The sequence below is a fragment of the Mercurialis annua genome, linkage group LG5 (assembly GCF_937616625.2).
Source record: "Mercurialis annua linkage group LG5, ddMerAnnu1.2, whole genome shotgun sequence".
In the NCBI taxonomy this organism is placed as follows: Eukaryota; Viridiplantae; Streptophyta; class Magnoliopsida; order Malpighiales; family Euphorbiaceae; genus Mercurialis; species Mercurialis annua.
This window is the reverse complement of record NC_065574.1, coordinates 48,720,436-48,737,246: the sequence shown is the minus strand read 5'-3', so window position 1 is coordinate 48,737,246 and position 16,811 is coordinate 48,720,436. Positions and strand designations below refer to the sequence as shown.

The 16,811-nt window shown below is 30.7% G+C and overlaps 1 protein-coding gene and 1 pseudogene across 4 annotated transcripts; both read left to right on the top strand.

Annotated features, from left to right (window-relative positions):
* The first annotated feature begins 718 nt into the window (after positions 1 to 718).
* LOC126681665 (B3 domain-containing transcription factor VRN1-like) lies at positions 719 to 2,923 on the top strand. 4 transcript variants are annotated; one of them, XM_050377216.2, is made up of 4 exons: positions 719 to 877; positions 1,426 to 1,999; positions 2,078 to 2,274; positions 2,363 to 2,923. In XM_050377216.2, the coding sequence occupies exons 1-4, from the start codon at positions 782 to 784 to the stop codon at positions 2,666 to 2,668; spliced, it is 1,173 nt and encodes a 390-aa protein (XP_050233173.1). In that variant the 5' UTR covers positions 719 to 781; the 3' UTR covers positions 2,669 to 2,923. The 4 variants fall into 4 exon arrangements, with proteins under 4 accessions (XP_050233173.1, XP_050233172.1, XP_050233171.1 ...); XM_050377215.1 differs by having other exon boundaries at positions 784 to 1,990; positions 2,084 to 2,274; XM_050377214.1 differs by having other exon boundaries at positions 784 to 1,999; positions 2,084 to 2,274.
* A 1,940-nt stretch (positions 2,924 to 4,863) lies between these two features.
* LOC126681670 (flavonol sulfotransferase-like) lies at positions 4,864 to 6,016 on the top strand (annotated as a pseudogene).
* Positions 6,017 to 16,811: the final 10,795 nt, after the last annotated feature.

Sequence of the window (16,811 nt, the reverse complement as noted above, 5' to 3'; positions counted from 1 at the left end):
TTTTTTTATAAAAAATCATTTTTTATGCAGTGTTATGATAATCATATGATAATCAGATGCTGTTTTTTTGCAGAAAATCGTTTTTTGTGCAGAAAATCGTTTTTTTCATCATAATATTGTTTTTTCATGCAGATTTTTAGATCTAAAATTGAAAAAAAAAATCAAGAGTAATTTATTTATATCTGAATGTTAAAAAATCGCAATAATCGCCATGAATTAAAGAAAAGTTCGCTAAAATAAAAAAAATGAAAGAACAGTGGAGCGACGGTGGAGCGATGAAGAAAGGGCGGCGGAGCGATGAAGGAACGATAGAGAAGAAAGAAAAAAATGGAGAAGAAAAGAAGAAATAAAAAAGAAGAAAAAATTGACGAAGAACAGAAGAAGAAGAAGAGAGAGGAGAGAGGAGAGAGGAGAGAGAAAGAAAAAAGAAAGAAATATAAAAATATGACAGTCGTCATATGGTTAGAGTAAAAATATATACTTAGAGTAAAAAATCAATAAAAAGTAGGTATAATCATAATATAAACATGTTTTAGAGTAAAAAAAATAAAAATATTAGAATGATAAGGTATTTTCTCTATCTTTTCCTTATTGAGGTAGGAAATCAAATTACTTAAAAAAATAGAGTATTATCCTAATCTTCTCTAAAAATAATATCAACCGAATCCATATTTATAACCAAACCCACCGAAAATTATTGGTGCGGTCCACACACATGATTCCTACTACTCTTTAGTATTACTCAGATGAACAGAAGAATAAAAAATTATTAGAGAGAAGAATGTCTAATGCAGTGGGACCATCAAATTCTTCTGCAAAAACAAGTTGCATGTTCTATAAAATGATACTTGCTTCCATTCTTCAACACCAAAAGCTGGTATATGTGTACATACCCTTTGTTTTACTCCATTAATTTTTGTTTGGTTACTGAGAAAATGATGACTGATGTTTGTTAATTTCCTTAACTATATGCTTACTATGAAAATGATCATGAATTTATTTGGTTTGTAAAGATTGCTTCTTTTTTTTTCATGTCATGTGTAAAAGTAGATAGAAAATAAATTGTTTGCATGGCTGGTGAAAAATTAGGAAATGTCTCTGTTTTTACTGTTATGATAATATGATTCTGAGTAATTTTACTTGATCAAATTGAATATTATGATCTTTTTTTGGTCTTATGAATTATGCATTTGATTAATTTGCTGAACTTGATTATATATGGTCCAAGAAAGTATGCTAGAATTTTGTGTTTGATTGCTGAGGTATATCAAGAAATTGAATATTATGATTTTTTGTTTTTGTCTTGTGAATTATGGAATGTTTATTTACTCTTTAGCTGCACAAGTTGCTTTCATGAAAAAGTTTTTGTTTGTTTCAGTTTTACTTACATTGACACGAAGTATGGCTCGATTTTTATGCGAACAGAAAATCCCGGGAAAATTTGTTAGGAAATATGGAGATGAACTTTCTTGTATTGCTACACTTATTGTTCCTACTGGTCGTATCTGGGTAGTGGAACTCGAAAAAGTTAATAATAAGTTATGGTTCCGCATTGGTTGGCCTGAATTCGTAGAATACTACTCTATTCGTATTGGATATTTCTTAGTCTTCAGATACGAAGGGCAGTCAACCTTCAACGTTTCTATATATGATCTCACAGTTTCTGAGATAAGATATCCTTGTAGCGTTCTTGATCGCTTGCGAGAATCATGTCACAGTAATCCGGGTCTAGTAGCGGATAAAAAGCATGTAGTAGATAATAGCGTAAAGGAAATCTCGGGTTCTGTCGATACATATCATCTGCATTCCAACTGGGACATATCTGGGAATAGCAGAGACAAGATGATTCAAAGAATGGAACATGTTCGACATTCTCGGGACATAGGTGTACAGTTCAACGAGAATGACTTTACATGTACAGATAAAAAAGTTGATTCGCCAGTGTCGGGGGAAGTACAGGGAAGAACCCGAAGAAGAAAAAGGAGAATTGGTGATCCTAGTAAGCTTTATGAACTCAAATATCATTTTTATAACATGTTATTATATCTTCACATTTTTCATCACTAATTCATTCAAGATGCAGACGTACAAGTGCAAGCAAGCAGAAAAGCATCAAGTATGAAAATTGCTTCCGAAGCTCTTACGAGGAGATGGAGAGCTGTAACAGCGGAAGAGAAACAAAGAGCACTTCGTGCTTCTGAAATGTTCAAGCCTAATAATCCTTTTTTCAGAATTGTCTTGAAACCATCATATGTATATAGAGGATTCCTGCTGGTGAACACTTAAACTGGTTAGCTAATTATAACTAAAATATTCTTTTGCTATACGTTGATGCGAGAGATTCCATGGTTTGGTTTTGCAGCATGTTCCGTCCAGCTTCGCACAAAGGTACTTGACGGTCTCAGGAAGCTTGACAATTCAGATTTCTGATGCAAAACAATGGTATGTCAGGTGTATATATCGGGATAAGAGAGCTAAGTTAAGCAAGGGATGGACAGAATTTGCATGGGAAAATAATTTAGAAGAAGGAGATGTTTGTGTCTTCGAGCTGATTCAAATGAATGTACTAAAAGTAACTATATTTCGGGTACTTGAAGTTTCAGCACCCTTCCTTCGAATTCCAAGTAAAATCAAGACAGAACTCAACGATGACGGCGATAATTTTTGACCAAATGTTTTTCAGGTACCTCTTTATCGACCATTATTGTTCTGTTAACTGATTTTGTTTGCTCAGGTTTAGCCCGATTGTAAACAAGCTCCGCATCATCTTTAGGCTTTAGCTTTTTTAGCTTTCGGTTGTGTTTTTGTTCACCTACTGGCACAAGTTATTTAAGACTTTGTACATCAGTAGACAGTAATTGTACTTGTACAGAGAATTTTTTTGCTAAGGATTTACTAGTGGACTGAAAATGCAAAACTAACACTTATAGTATTGGCATATTAATATAGTATCCATTTTTTTTACTTTTATTAACAGAAAGCCAACTTGTTTCAGTCACTTGGTATATATGCAATGGGAGAGTGCAACTGAATTATACTAAATCACTAATGCATTGCTGTTAAAGCTGATCATTGGGCTAGATACCTATTCATCCAACCTAGGCGCAGCCCGCGTGGGCTGAGTTTGGACACTAATGTTTCATCATACCCAACCTGAATCCGAACCCATCTAGTAAGACCCACTTTTTACATTCGGGATTAGGCTTTTGTTTTGGTTAAATTTCTGTGCAGGCCTGAAAAAATCCGGCTTGAGCATATAAAAGCTACTATTAGCCAGAAACAGGTCCGGGTAGGTTTGGGCTTACATTTGAATAAATCATGCCCGGTTTGATCCGACTCGAACCCGCACTAGCCCAGTCCATGAACAAAGTTAATTGTTTTATGTTCTATTCGGCTATCTTATTATGTTCATTTGATGATTAGTTGTATCTAGGCATTCACTGTATCTTTACGTAGGTGCTAGTTTCCAAATGTAAAGGGTATCTCATCTTCAATGTCTCTTAACGTAACCGCCTCGTAGGAGAAATGGTTCAACGAATACATAGTTCCCCGTCAATAAACATGTAAGTGAAGCTCTGTATTTTTATTATGTTCAAGGATGGGGATAGTAGCTCTTTAGACCAATGTTTTGTTGACATTCTACATGCATATATAGCACCTTTATTTATCACTATAATAAGTTTTTGCAGATGGAAAATTGAACAAACCTTCGGTGCAATTCATCGTTTTCTAGCTGAATGCAATGACCATTTCTTGAGCAATTTGCAAATGATCACACATGAAAATGTATTATGTAGCAACTAGCGGCAGAGTCGGTTTTTCTGGTTCTGTTTTTTTGTAATTGCTAGTTGTCATTTTATGTTCCATTTTCGAACTCAATTCTTTACCATAAATAAATTCTTCCCTTTGTTCTACTTATTTCACTATTCATCGCCTTCCCAAAATTATACTACATGGCTGCACCTAAGGAAGACCGAAAGTCTCATGATTTCCAAAACGAACAAAGGGTCAACGCACCCCCTGAACTTGTGACACGGGGTCATCTAGCCCAATTTATACTTTTTTGAGCAACTAACCCCAAAACTCTTCATTTTTGGGTCAAATAACCCAATAATTTATATTTTTATTTTAAAAAACAGATTTAGGATAATTATATCGCAACAATTAGGGAAGTATTTAATTATTTTTTTGCATCTCTCACCTCCGATTTGTATTTTACGCGTTTTAAAAATATAACTATGGGTTACTTGACCCGAAAATGAAGAGTTTTGGGGTTATTTGCTCAAAAAAGTATAAATTGGGTTAGATGACCCCGTGACACAAGTTTAGGGGGTGCGTTGACCCTTTGTTCTTTCCAAAACACCATTGAAAAGTACAACGAAATACTCCCAAATCTGCAGAAAATGGAAGGAGGGTGGAATCCGCTAATCCTTTATTACGTAATTACTCTAAATTAAAAAATTAATTAGATATTTACTTTTAAAATTAAACAAAATTTATATATATATATATATATATATATTTAAAGACACTGTAATTATTTAAAAGTTTAATTGTACTTAATAATTTAATACGATATTTCTAAAGTAATGTTGAATTTTAAAATAATTTATGCTTTATTTTAATTAATATCAAATATATTAAATAGTCTAATAGATAAATAAGTTAGATAATAACTTGTACGTATTATTTTACATTGAATTGAATGAAAAGTCTATAGGTTGTTATTTGATTTTGTTTAAAAATACGAGTATGTTATAGTAAATTTAATTTCAAAAATGTGGGGTCCATGGACCCACACTCTTCTATATATGTAATGATATGTTTGATAAAATAGTTAAAATTATAAATATAAAAAAAGCATTTTGCCTATATAGATCAGTAGTCTTGCATTAGCATTCACCATTACTAAATTCTTCCCTTTCTTCCGCTTATTCACCATTTAATTCTTTTTTTCCTAAAAGTATACTACATGGCTACACCTAAGGAAGACCAAAAGTCTCATGATTTCCAAAACACCATTGAAAAGTACAATGAAATACTCCCAAATCTGCAGAAAATGGAAGGAGGGTGGAATCCGCTAATCCTTTACCAAGATTTTTGGCTTCCATCACGTTTCCTCAAAGAGATAATGATAATCCAACAACATTTCCGCTCAAAACCAGACGACATCATTTTAGCAACCTATCCGAAATGCGGTACGACATGGTTCCGAGCTCTTATTTTCGCTACTATAAACCGCACTAGTTATGATTTTTCCAAACACCCTTTGCTCGAGAATAATCCTCGCGAGCTTAGCCCTTTCCTCGAGCGATTCTATAAATTCGAACCCATTTCCGCTCTTGAAAATCTCCCCTCCCCTCGATTTCTTTCGACCCATATTCCTTTCACTATGTTTCATAATTCTGTGACCGATTCTGCTTCGGGTTGCCGGTTTGTTTACGTTTGGCGGGACCCGAAAGACGTTGTCGTTTCTACGTGGGACTTCTTTAACAGATTAAGAAAGCACGATCAAGAAGTGAAGGTGGTTTCAATAGAGGAGATTTTTGAGTCTTTTTGTGATGGAAATAGTTTGTACGGACCGTATTGGGATCATACGCTGAGTTATTGGAGAGCGAGTTTAGAAAGGCCGGAGAAAGTATTGGTGTTGAAATACGATGACATGAAATGAGAACCTTTGGTTATTGTTAAGAGATTGGCAAAGTTTCTAGGTAAGCCTTTTTCAATGGAGGAGCTAGAAAAAGGTGTGGTCGAACAGATTGTTGAGCTTTGTAGTTTCGAGAAGATGAGCAATCTGGAGGTGAACAAGACGGTAGATTCTAAGTATAAATTTATTCAAAATTCTGATTTTTTCCGAAAAGGTCAAACCGGAGATTGGAAGAATCACCTCACTTCTGAAATGGCGGCTCGGCTCGACCGGATCATGGAGGAAAAACTGAGCGCCTATGGATTAACGTTTCAATCTTGTTAAATTTTTCTGTTAGAAATAATAAAATTATCTAATGTTTTAAGCTTTTGTTTGAATGTTGGACAACGGACATGGAATGCATAATTTAAGCTTTTATTTTTGGCATCTTTATTTCTTTTTTGATTTTAGTCTTTATTTCTTTTTGGTAATTGTTAAGTCTTAATTTGTTTTTCCGCCAAAGATATAATCCCATGAAAGTAATGAATCATTCCCACAATATTTTTTATATCAATCACCACAATTGTTATGTTTCAATTTTTTTTTGCCAGGTTATGTTTCAATTAGCATATATTCAATGATGCTTTTTATTTTAAAAAGCATCTAAATAAATAAAGAGCACCTTTAAAAACAAAAAGTAGAAAGTTTAGTTGTATGCATTGTACTCTCTAAAATTATTTATTTTCTATAACTATTTAAATTTATCTGTCTTTCTCAATATTTTTTTATCCGTTGGCCGGACACCTTGCACCATAGAATCGAAACAAAAATACAAAATTCTGCAACAATTTAGAAACAGATTCAGCAACAATATTAAAGTTCAAATTATACATTAAAGGATAAAGAGAAATTTAAGAATGTGTTACCTCGCAGCAACTTCCACCAGTTTCTCATCTCTTGTATGTAAAAACAACATTCTAACTTTAAATCAAATCAGACAATAAATTTGAAAAATTATCGAAATAAGAGCAAGATTCACACTCATGTTCTTACGAAAACAAGAATTAAATAGCAGAGACCAACTCAAAGCAATATAAAAAACAGTTTTCTATATGTTAAAGCATGGCTTTAACCTTAAATATTCAATTTTATCAACTAGCTCTTGTAATTCCACACCCCAATCATCAAGCTCAAGTTCCGGTTCATCGTTGTAATTTTTTTTTTCATCAATCCGTCATCATTCAGTGACTCCTTCCAAATTTATTCATTTATATATAAAAGAAGATGACATTTACCTTATCCTAAAATTATTATAGATTTTCTTTTACATCAAGTTCAAGAAAAGCAAACAAAACATATCAAAACACACACATCTATACTATATATAAAAACACGGATGGGGGGTGGGGTGGGGTGGGGGGGGGGGAGAAGACAAACTTACTAAATAACACTTTTTAATTTATTACTAATTAGTAACTTAATGAGAGGTTATAAGGTAATTTACTATTTAGTTTATAAAATTGTGCGATTTTTTGATAATACAATTAGAGTATTAAATCCAGTAAATAACTATTCCTCAAATGAAGTAAGTATGCCTACTTTTTATGTAAAGTTTAAGTAACTACGATTACTATTCATGTATAATATGTAATAAATATTTTTTAATAAACAACCATTATTTAATATGTCCTATGTAACTATTGTCTTTTTGCTTCTAAAAGACTCAGATTCTTCTTTTAAAACTAAAATTAAACAATTTGAAATAATTTGGTAATATTATAAATAATTCAATATATACCAGCCAATAATATCAAACAATAATATTTACGTTTATAAAAATTTCAAACATCTTTTAACTAATTGTTTATAAAATTTAGATATTAATTTTATATAAATATAATGACATATTATAATAAATTATAAATATTATTGACGTTAATTGATTTTTTAAAATTAATAAATTAAAATATTATATTTATTTATAAAAAGATATTCAACTAATTTAATATTAATGATAAATAAAATAAATCTGCATTTATTTAAAATAATTAGTATATAAATTGACGAGACACATAATGAGCCACGTGCGTAGCACGTACTGTAAAACTAGTATCAGAAAAAACCCATATTAAAAAAACATGAATATAAAATCAAAAAAGGATAATTATGTTAGCCAATTCACTTTGCTTGCTTTTAGACTCACAAGAGAAAATTGTACAGGGTTAGAAATCGGTAGAATTAGTTTTAGGTAGAATTGTTTTTCTGATAGACATTATAAAAAATTACAGGGAAATATTTCTTTTTAAAAATTAAGAAAAGAGTCAAGAAAGAAATAAAAATATATTTATCGTAAAAATAGAGATTCGATTTGACTCTCTAAATATGGAGAGTCAACTCAACTCTGTATTTTTATTTTTAAAAATAAAGAATTTATTGGAGCATTATTTTACTGTTTCACTCTTTATTATAGAGAATTTTAGACTATAAAGAGTCTACTGAAAATGCTCTTATAATATAAAAGTAAACACTCTAAATGGATAGTTATAAATTTAAAAGTAGTTCTATAAATTAAAAAAAGTTGTTTTCTTTTGTAAATTTTAACACATAAAAGTAGGAGAAGATTAGGATAATACTCTATATTCTAAAATAATTTGATTTCCTACCTTAATAAGAAAAAAATAGAGAAAATACCTCATCATTCTAATGTTTTTATTTTTTTACTCTAAAGAATGTTTATATTATAAATATACCTATTTTTTATTAATTTTTTATTCTAAATATATATTTTTACTCTTATCATATGGCAACGGTCATATTTTTATATTTCTTCTTCTTCTTCTTCTTCTTCTTCTTCTTCTTCGTCAATTTTCTTCTTCTTTTTTATTTTTTCTTTTCTTCTCCACTTTTTTCTTTCTTCTCTGTCGTTTCTTCATCGCTCCGCCGCCATTTTTTCATCGCTCCACCGTTGCTCCACTATTCTTTCATTTTTTATTTTAGCGAACTTTTATTTAATTCATATTGATTATTGCGATTTTTTAACATTCAGATATAAATAAATTACTCTTGAATTTTTTTTCAATTTTAGATCTAAAAATTTGTATGAAAAAACGATATTTTGATGAAAAAAACGATTTTCTGCACAAAAAACGACTTTCTGCAAAAAAAAACAGCATCTGATTATCATATGATTATCATAACACTGCAGAAAAAATAATTTTTTATAAAAAAAAAAACAGTCTCTGATTATCATATGAGTATCATTGTATTATCATGTTATTATCATAACACTGCATAAAGAAAGATTTTCTACAAAAAATTGATTATCATGTTGTTATCACTATATTATCATCTCGTTATCATAATATAATCATATGATACCTAGAGGATAATGTATTATTGTACCTAAATGATAATATTATGACAACGACATAATAATAAAATTATGATAACAGTATGATAATATGATACCTATATGAAAAAAATTACATAAAAATTATGATAACGAGATGATAATGTGAAGAAAATAGTATGATAATGAAGTATAATAAGGTCATGTTATCATACTATTATTGTCACCTTATCATCTTATTATCATAATTTTTTTAAAATTGTTTTTTTCATACATGTATCATGTTATCATACTATTATCTTCACATTATCATCTCGTTATCATAATTGTTTTTTAATTTTTTTTTCATACAAGTATCATATTATCATACTATTATCTTTACATTATCATCTCATTATCATAACTTTTATGTGATTTGTTTACATGTAGGTATCATATTATCATACTATTATCATAATTTTATTATTTTATTATCATCTGGTTATCATACTGGTGTCATGAATCTTTTTGTAATTCTATTTTCACGTACGTTATCATCCAGTTATCATAAACTTATCATAATTCATTATCATCTAATTATCATACTCCAGTGTTATGATAACGACATGATAATCAGAAACTATTTTATCATATATTATCATAGATATTATCATATATATATACCATAAATACTATCATCTCGTTATCATATGATAAAACATTATCATATGACACTATTTTCGTAAATAATTTTCCATGTAAGTATCATATTATCATACTATTATAAGCTTATAATTATATTATCATAAAAACATTATCATACTATTATCATTATCGTACATTTGTATTATCATAACCTTATCATAATCATATAATGTTATGATAATGATATGTTAATACAGTGTTATTCATATGATAATCAGACACTGTTTTTTTAATAAAAAATCAATTTTCTCTGCAGTGTTATGATACTTACATGATAATGCAGTGATGATACTCATATGATAATCAGAAGCTGTTTTTTTTTGCAGAAATCGTTTTTTGTGCATAAAATCATTTTTTTCATAATAATATTGTTTCTTATGCAGATTTTTAGATCTAAAGTTGAAAAAAATTAAGTAATTTATTTAGATCTGAAAATGAAAATAAATCATATTTATCACCACGAATTAAGAAAAAATTGCTAAAATCAAATATGAAAGGATGGCGGAGCGATGGCGGAGCAACAGAGGAACGACGAAGAAGAAAAGAATAAAAATAAAGAAGAGAAGAAGAAAAAAATGGTGAAGAAAAAAGAACCAAAAAAGGAGAAGAAAGAGAGAAGAAAGAGAGAGAAAAATAAGAAAGAAAGAGAGAAAAAAATGACAGATGTCATTTAGAATAGAATAAGTATGATTAGAGTAAAATAACAATAAGAATTAGGTGTAATTATAATATAAACATGTCTTATAGTAAAAAAATAAATATATTAAAATGGTGAGGTATTTTCTCTATCTTTTCCTTATTGACGTAGGAAATCATATTTTTTTTTTAAAGTATTTTTCCTAATTTTCTCTAAAATTTAACGCAATATATCTATTTTTAAATTTAAATAAAAAATTATAGATTTCAAATTAAATAAACAAACCCAATAAACTCACTATATAATTTCCCAAAACAAATAACCAATAAAATTTAAATTTTAGTTCATATGGTAAAATTGATTTAAATTTTTCAAAAATATAGTTATGGACAGATAAATTAAGAAATTTGGGTTAAAGAGAGAGAAGAATTGTATACTTGAAAAGCAAAAGTCAAAAATCTTAATCTTTTAAAAGTTTTAATTTGATCGTAATACAAGTTTAATGTGAAGTGATAACTGCCGATTAAACATGCAAACCATGATAGATGTTTAAGCGGATGGGCTAATAATCACCCATGGCACCTCAACTTTAGGGGTACGGGCGCTAAACCCCCTATTGTTTAAAAACGGGCGCTAAACCCCCTAAGCTTTGTGTCGGCGCTCACTAAACCCCTTTTGGACGAAAATACCCCCGGCGCCGTCTTTTGTTTGGCGGCTGTCTTTTAAAACAGAAAAAAAAAATTGACAGCACCAAGTGTCAGTTGACACGTCATCAAAAGACAAAAAAAATAAAAATACCCAAAACACCCCTAAATATAATATCTGATAAAATAAAAAAACCCAACCACTCATTCAAAACCCAACCACCCATTCAAAACCAACCCATCACTGATCTAACCATCGCCGCCACCCGACCACCACCGGAAAATTTTCCGGTCATCTTCTCCGAGTGAATGATGACCGGAAAATTTTCCGGTCACCAAAATAAACGGATCTGCATCTGTTCCTCAAGAGGAACAGATCTGCAGATCTGTTCCTCAAGAACAGATCCGGCGCCGGGTCTGTTCTTGAGGAACAGATCGGTGGGTCTGTTCCTCAAGAACAGATCGGTGGGTCTGTTCCTCAAGAACAGATCCGCGCCGGATCTGTTCTTGAGGAACAGATTCGGAAGATGGCCGGAAAAATTTTCCTGTCATCTTCAATAGAGAAGATGACCGGAAAATTTTCCGGTGGTGGTCGGGTGGTCGGGTGGGTGTGGTCCGGTCGGGTGGGGATGGTCCGGTCGGGTGTTGGATTCATCTTTTAATTTAGATTGGGTTGATTTATTTATTTTGTCTTTTTCTAAATTAAATTGAGGGTATTTTAGGTGTTTGAAATTTTTATGGTATATTTCTGACGTGTCAGATGATATGACAGTGTCAGAATTTTTTTTTTAAAATGTCAGTTGACTGAAAAAACGACGCCAGGGGTATTTTGGTCATATTTCGTCCAAAAGGGGTTTAGTGAGCGCCGACACAAAGCTTAGGGGGTTTAGCGCCCGTTTTTAAACATCAGGGGGTTTAGCGCCCGTACCCCTAAAGTTGAGGTGCCATGGGTGATTATTAGCCAAGCGGATGGTGGTTGTTTGATTAACTCTCCAATGCTTGAGTCAGTATTGAATTCAAGCATGTATTTGTGTATTCAATATAGTTATGTTAGGTGTAGACATGTCACGACCTGAAATCTCGAGTCGTGACCGGCGCTAGGGAATGAGAATGTTAGCTCCGAGACCTGTAGCAAACCTTAAAAGCCCTATAATTTTTTTTTACGACAAAACAATCAATCAAATAACAATCCAAGCAATACGATAAGCAATTAACGATGCGATATCAACCTAACCATCATGGTTGCTGGTATCAGATACAAATGGTATATTACGCGGAATATGATACAATCATGACAAACATCAGAGTATAACAAAACATATAAACCGTTTGATAAAACATACCTATAAACACTAGGACTCGACTATTGCAGCACTACGGATTGACTTCTCCTTTCTGTATACACAGACTTGTGGAATAAGGGTAGAAGTCTGTCTTGTCAAAACATGGTATCCCTGAAAAGAAACATTAGGGGGGGGGTCAGTCGAGACTGAGTGAGTTCATTAATTTACAAATGAGTATTAATTAAAACATTCAAATATATATACAAAACAATAATTAATCATATGAATCCATGTATGAGTATCCGATTGAAACCCTAACCTTATACTATATACCCTTGTGATAGAATCGAACTAATCTTAACTTTTGAATGAGTCAAGTTGCGAGCGATTCGAATAATTATTCCTTATGGTAGGGTCCCGAGATGGTTCACCAAGTGGTATAGTTCCATGATAACTTATCGAGTTACTGTACCACTTCTTATATCCAACTATTGAGACGATTATATGAGTCCTAGGATGGTTCAACCGAATTAACTCTTAAGTACAGGTCCCGATATAGTTCAACCGAGTTAACTTGTATCTAATGATATGATCAGGAGAGACGTATTCAAATGTCGATTGATGCCATACTATAGAGCCCTTGAACTTAATGAAGTACCGTAGAACTCTAGACTTAACTAGTGATCACGCAATTCCGATTGTCGCTCAATAGGAAAGCTTGTTCCATCAGATCTATACCGGTTTCAAATTACGATGCGTGCATTTCAAACAAAAAATTTCATTTATAAATGATGCTATGTAACTTGTATAAACAATTTGCGTATAAAAAAATGCATGTAAAATACTACAAATGTAAACATCCACAATAGACTCACTGCTTGATATCCAAATTTTTTTGATACTTTATAGTGTTCGTAAAGCTCCCTAAGCTCCTTGTCCACTAGTAGGTTGACTTGTCGTATCTAGGACAAACATAAAGTATGTCTCGAGTGAGATTCTAGTTCAAAAGATACTATAGACCCGAGAATAACCATATACGTATTAGTCGTCTATCGTATCTAACCCTGTTACTTTCTATTTACATATTGGTATGGCAATTTCTATATATTTTATGTTTATTAGATTTATTATCTAAACTTATGTTTAAAGTGTTATTTGACTTATTAATCAAATAACTATGCTTATGTTTTAAGTTTCAAACTTATTTTTGAAACATGTTTTAGTTTGTTGAATAATTGATCTCGTAGTCGGCTATGATCGTTATTTGATTTCTGTATCAAATAACTCACTTGATGATATCAATCTTAGTATCATCATGTCTACTACCTTATACTTTATAATAACCATAATTAATGATTTATGTTTAGCTTAGAATCATATCTCAATTTATCGCAAACCTGTCGAACTAGTTTGTGTACGCTTAACTCGTAACTTATAGCTTATCGAGACCTACGACTTTATTGATATCACACCTTTGTAATAACATATCCAGTCACTATATGAACATACGCAATCCAAGGTCTTAACATCATCAAACATACTCAGTCATGAATTTCAAGTCTAGACCGAACCAAATCATACATTTGTCATCAAACATTTTCAACCATATATGACTATAATTCAACCTTATTCATTCATAATCCAAGAATAAGTTCATCAATTGAACGCCATATCATAAACCTATCCCTATGGCAGAATGCCTTAGACCAATGCCATATTAAAATTTCATCAATTTCACACAACCTTTTATAGTTATATTAATCAATCATTAACCATTAACAAGACCATCACAATGCCGAATATACAAGCTATTAAAATGATCCAATTTCATCTGATGGAATATACAAATAAATCAAGTGAAACGGAACAAAGGCAAATCCCACATCGGTTAAAAGAAGCAGCAAACGAAGCACACCATACAAACTATAAAAGGGCTCCCTACCCAACAGGCCCATGGATACGCAATTCGAAAGAACAATTGTCCCACTCCATAAACTGTTCATCATGTAACCGATAATCAGTACTAGCGGCTAAACTTCACTCCGAGAATTTATCCCGATTCCAAATTAAAAAAAAATTCATACAAATACTCTTATAATTCAGAATTAGGGCTCGCATGATTTTAGTTTTGCTTAATATTATTATTATTTTTCTCAACATTTTTATTTCTTAGTTTTCTATTAGTTTATCGGACAAAATTGAAGGTTTATTGTATAATAAAAAACGACGAATCCGGTATTTTTAACTCTAATTATGAATTTTTCCTCATCTCTTGTCTTTTATTTATTTTAATTTAATGAGTAGCTAAACTCCTATTTTAAGAATTAATATTTGAGTATGTATCGTTAATAGATTGGATTTGATTTTCAGTATAATTTTATATTGTTCTTAATGCTTTTGTGATATCACTTAGTCAAATGAGCTTGTGATTCTAATTATTTTAAGCTACCTTACGGTCATTTTAGATAATTAAAAATTTCAAACTATTGTCGGTGGCACATCTATAAGTTTACTCCTAAGGTAATTATTGTATTTAACATACATAACCATAAACAAGTATTTATAAGATTTGGTAGGTGATTAATGTTCGTTATGATTGGATATGGTAGGCCAGCTGATGTGTAATTCATCCCACCATGAGCCTTGTTCTCTTAGCCATGGCCTACCATCCATTAAGTTGGCTAATAAAATACTAAAAATTATATCTTCAACAGCACATTTGAAAGAGACATATAAGGCATGAAAAACCATTACATATAAAATTGTTAAGTTTTAAATTGATATTAGGCTCTTCTTTTTGTTTATTTTTTCATCATTATAAAACTGATCTAAATCTTAACAAAGTCAAACAAAATCACATCAGTTGTTTACTTGCGGTTATTTCTATGTCTAAATATTTCGTAGCTTGATGATAAGAAATATTTAAAATTAGGTTGATGCCCGCGCGTTGCTAGTATAAAAATAAACAATTTAAAAATTTTGAATTAAAATTTTGAATTTACATTTTGTTATTTAAATTTAGGGCTAAATGCACCAAAAATCACCAACTTTCGCGTGTTTTTAGTATTTAATATAATCTTTTCATTTTGGCAAAAAAAGTATATAAACTTTCAAAATTTTGCAATTAAAGACACCGGGACCGTTTTTGATGTAAAACGGCACCGTTTTATATTAAAACGACGTCGTTTTAGATGTAAAATAACACTATTTTCAAAAGAAAACACACTTGGTCTGAATTGTAAAACATTGAAAAGTTCATGTTAAATATGCCAAAATTAAAAGATTATGTTAAATACCAAAAACACGCGAAAGTTTGTGATTTTTAGTGCATTAGTTGGATTAAACTAAATAAAGATGTTGATTATAATAAGAGATAGAATATAGAAAAGCAATATATAAAAGCAATGTATTTATAATCATATTCGGACATAATTGTTTTACACAATCAAATAATAATAATGATGATAACGATGATAAAAGTTTGAAAAAATAAATTTATAATAAAATTAAGCATATTAATAATTGAAGAAAATCCTTCTAAAATACTAAATTGAATAGATTTATCAAATTGAATAACTTTTAAAAATAGTTTATAAATGTTAAATATAAGTTAAAACTCTTCAAATTGTAAATGGCAACAAATACATTATACAGTGTCGAAGATGATCAACATAGCCATGACAATACTCTTAACCATAAATTTCTTTATTTCCAAGGTAATGCAGAAATATATTTTTTCTTTCATCATGATTGAGTCAATTTTGCATTCGCAATTTTTTTTTTTACTCTTTCATAATGCAAAGTTATCTTATTACGAAAGAGAAAATATTATAAGAAATCTTTTTGGCCAAAAAGTCGATGGCTTCATCCATAAAGTAAGGTCCTTATTAAATTTTTCATATATTTACTAAAATGTGTCCCTCATATATAATAGCCACTGTTATATCAAAAAAAAAAATCAAAAGGCAAAAGTTTGTGGTTAGATGAATACATCAACTTGAAATTTAATAAAGAATAAAAATTATCTTAGAAAGAGATCCGCTTGTAAATCGATTTCAAATTGAAAACATTTTTATTGTCTTGTGTGTGTGGAAGAAGGCAATTAAAAATTGCTCTTTAGGTCCATATTATTGATAGAGGGATTAAGACATAGATGTAGACTGATGGACAATCGAAAAAATAAATAAAAAAAGAGCAAGAGTTAATTTTACGCAACAATTTCAATCTCGATCGAGACACTTAGCTTCTCGATCGAGAAGCTATTTTACCAATCCCAATGCTGTTCTTTCCCTTCATGTTTCAATCGAGAAGCTTAGAGTCTCGATCGAGAAGTTCATTAATTTCACACTTCTCAATTGAGAAGCTAGCTTCTCGAACGAGACAAGCACAAACCGGACAATTCTTTCACGATTTTAGCACAACGCCAAAGAAAATAACATTCTGGTATTAAACGGAACAAAAATCAAGAAAATATTGACATAAAACACTAAAAATAAATAACACAATCAAACATTCATAAATTAAAATCAAACCTATTAGGATTGCCTCTTGAGTGTGCTTGTTTCAAGTTAAAAGTTCAACCGTAAAT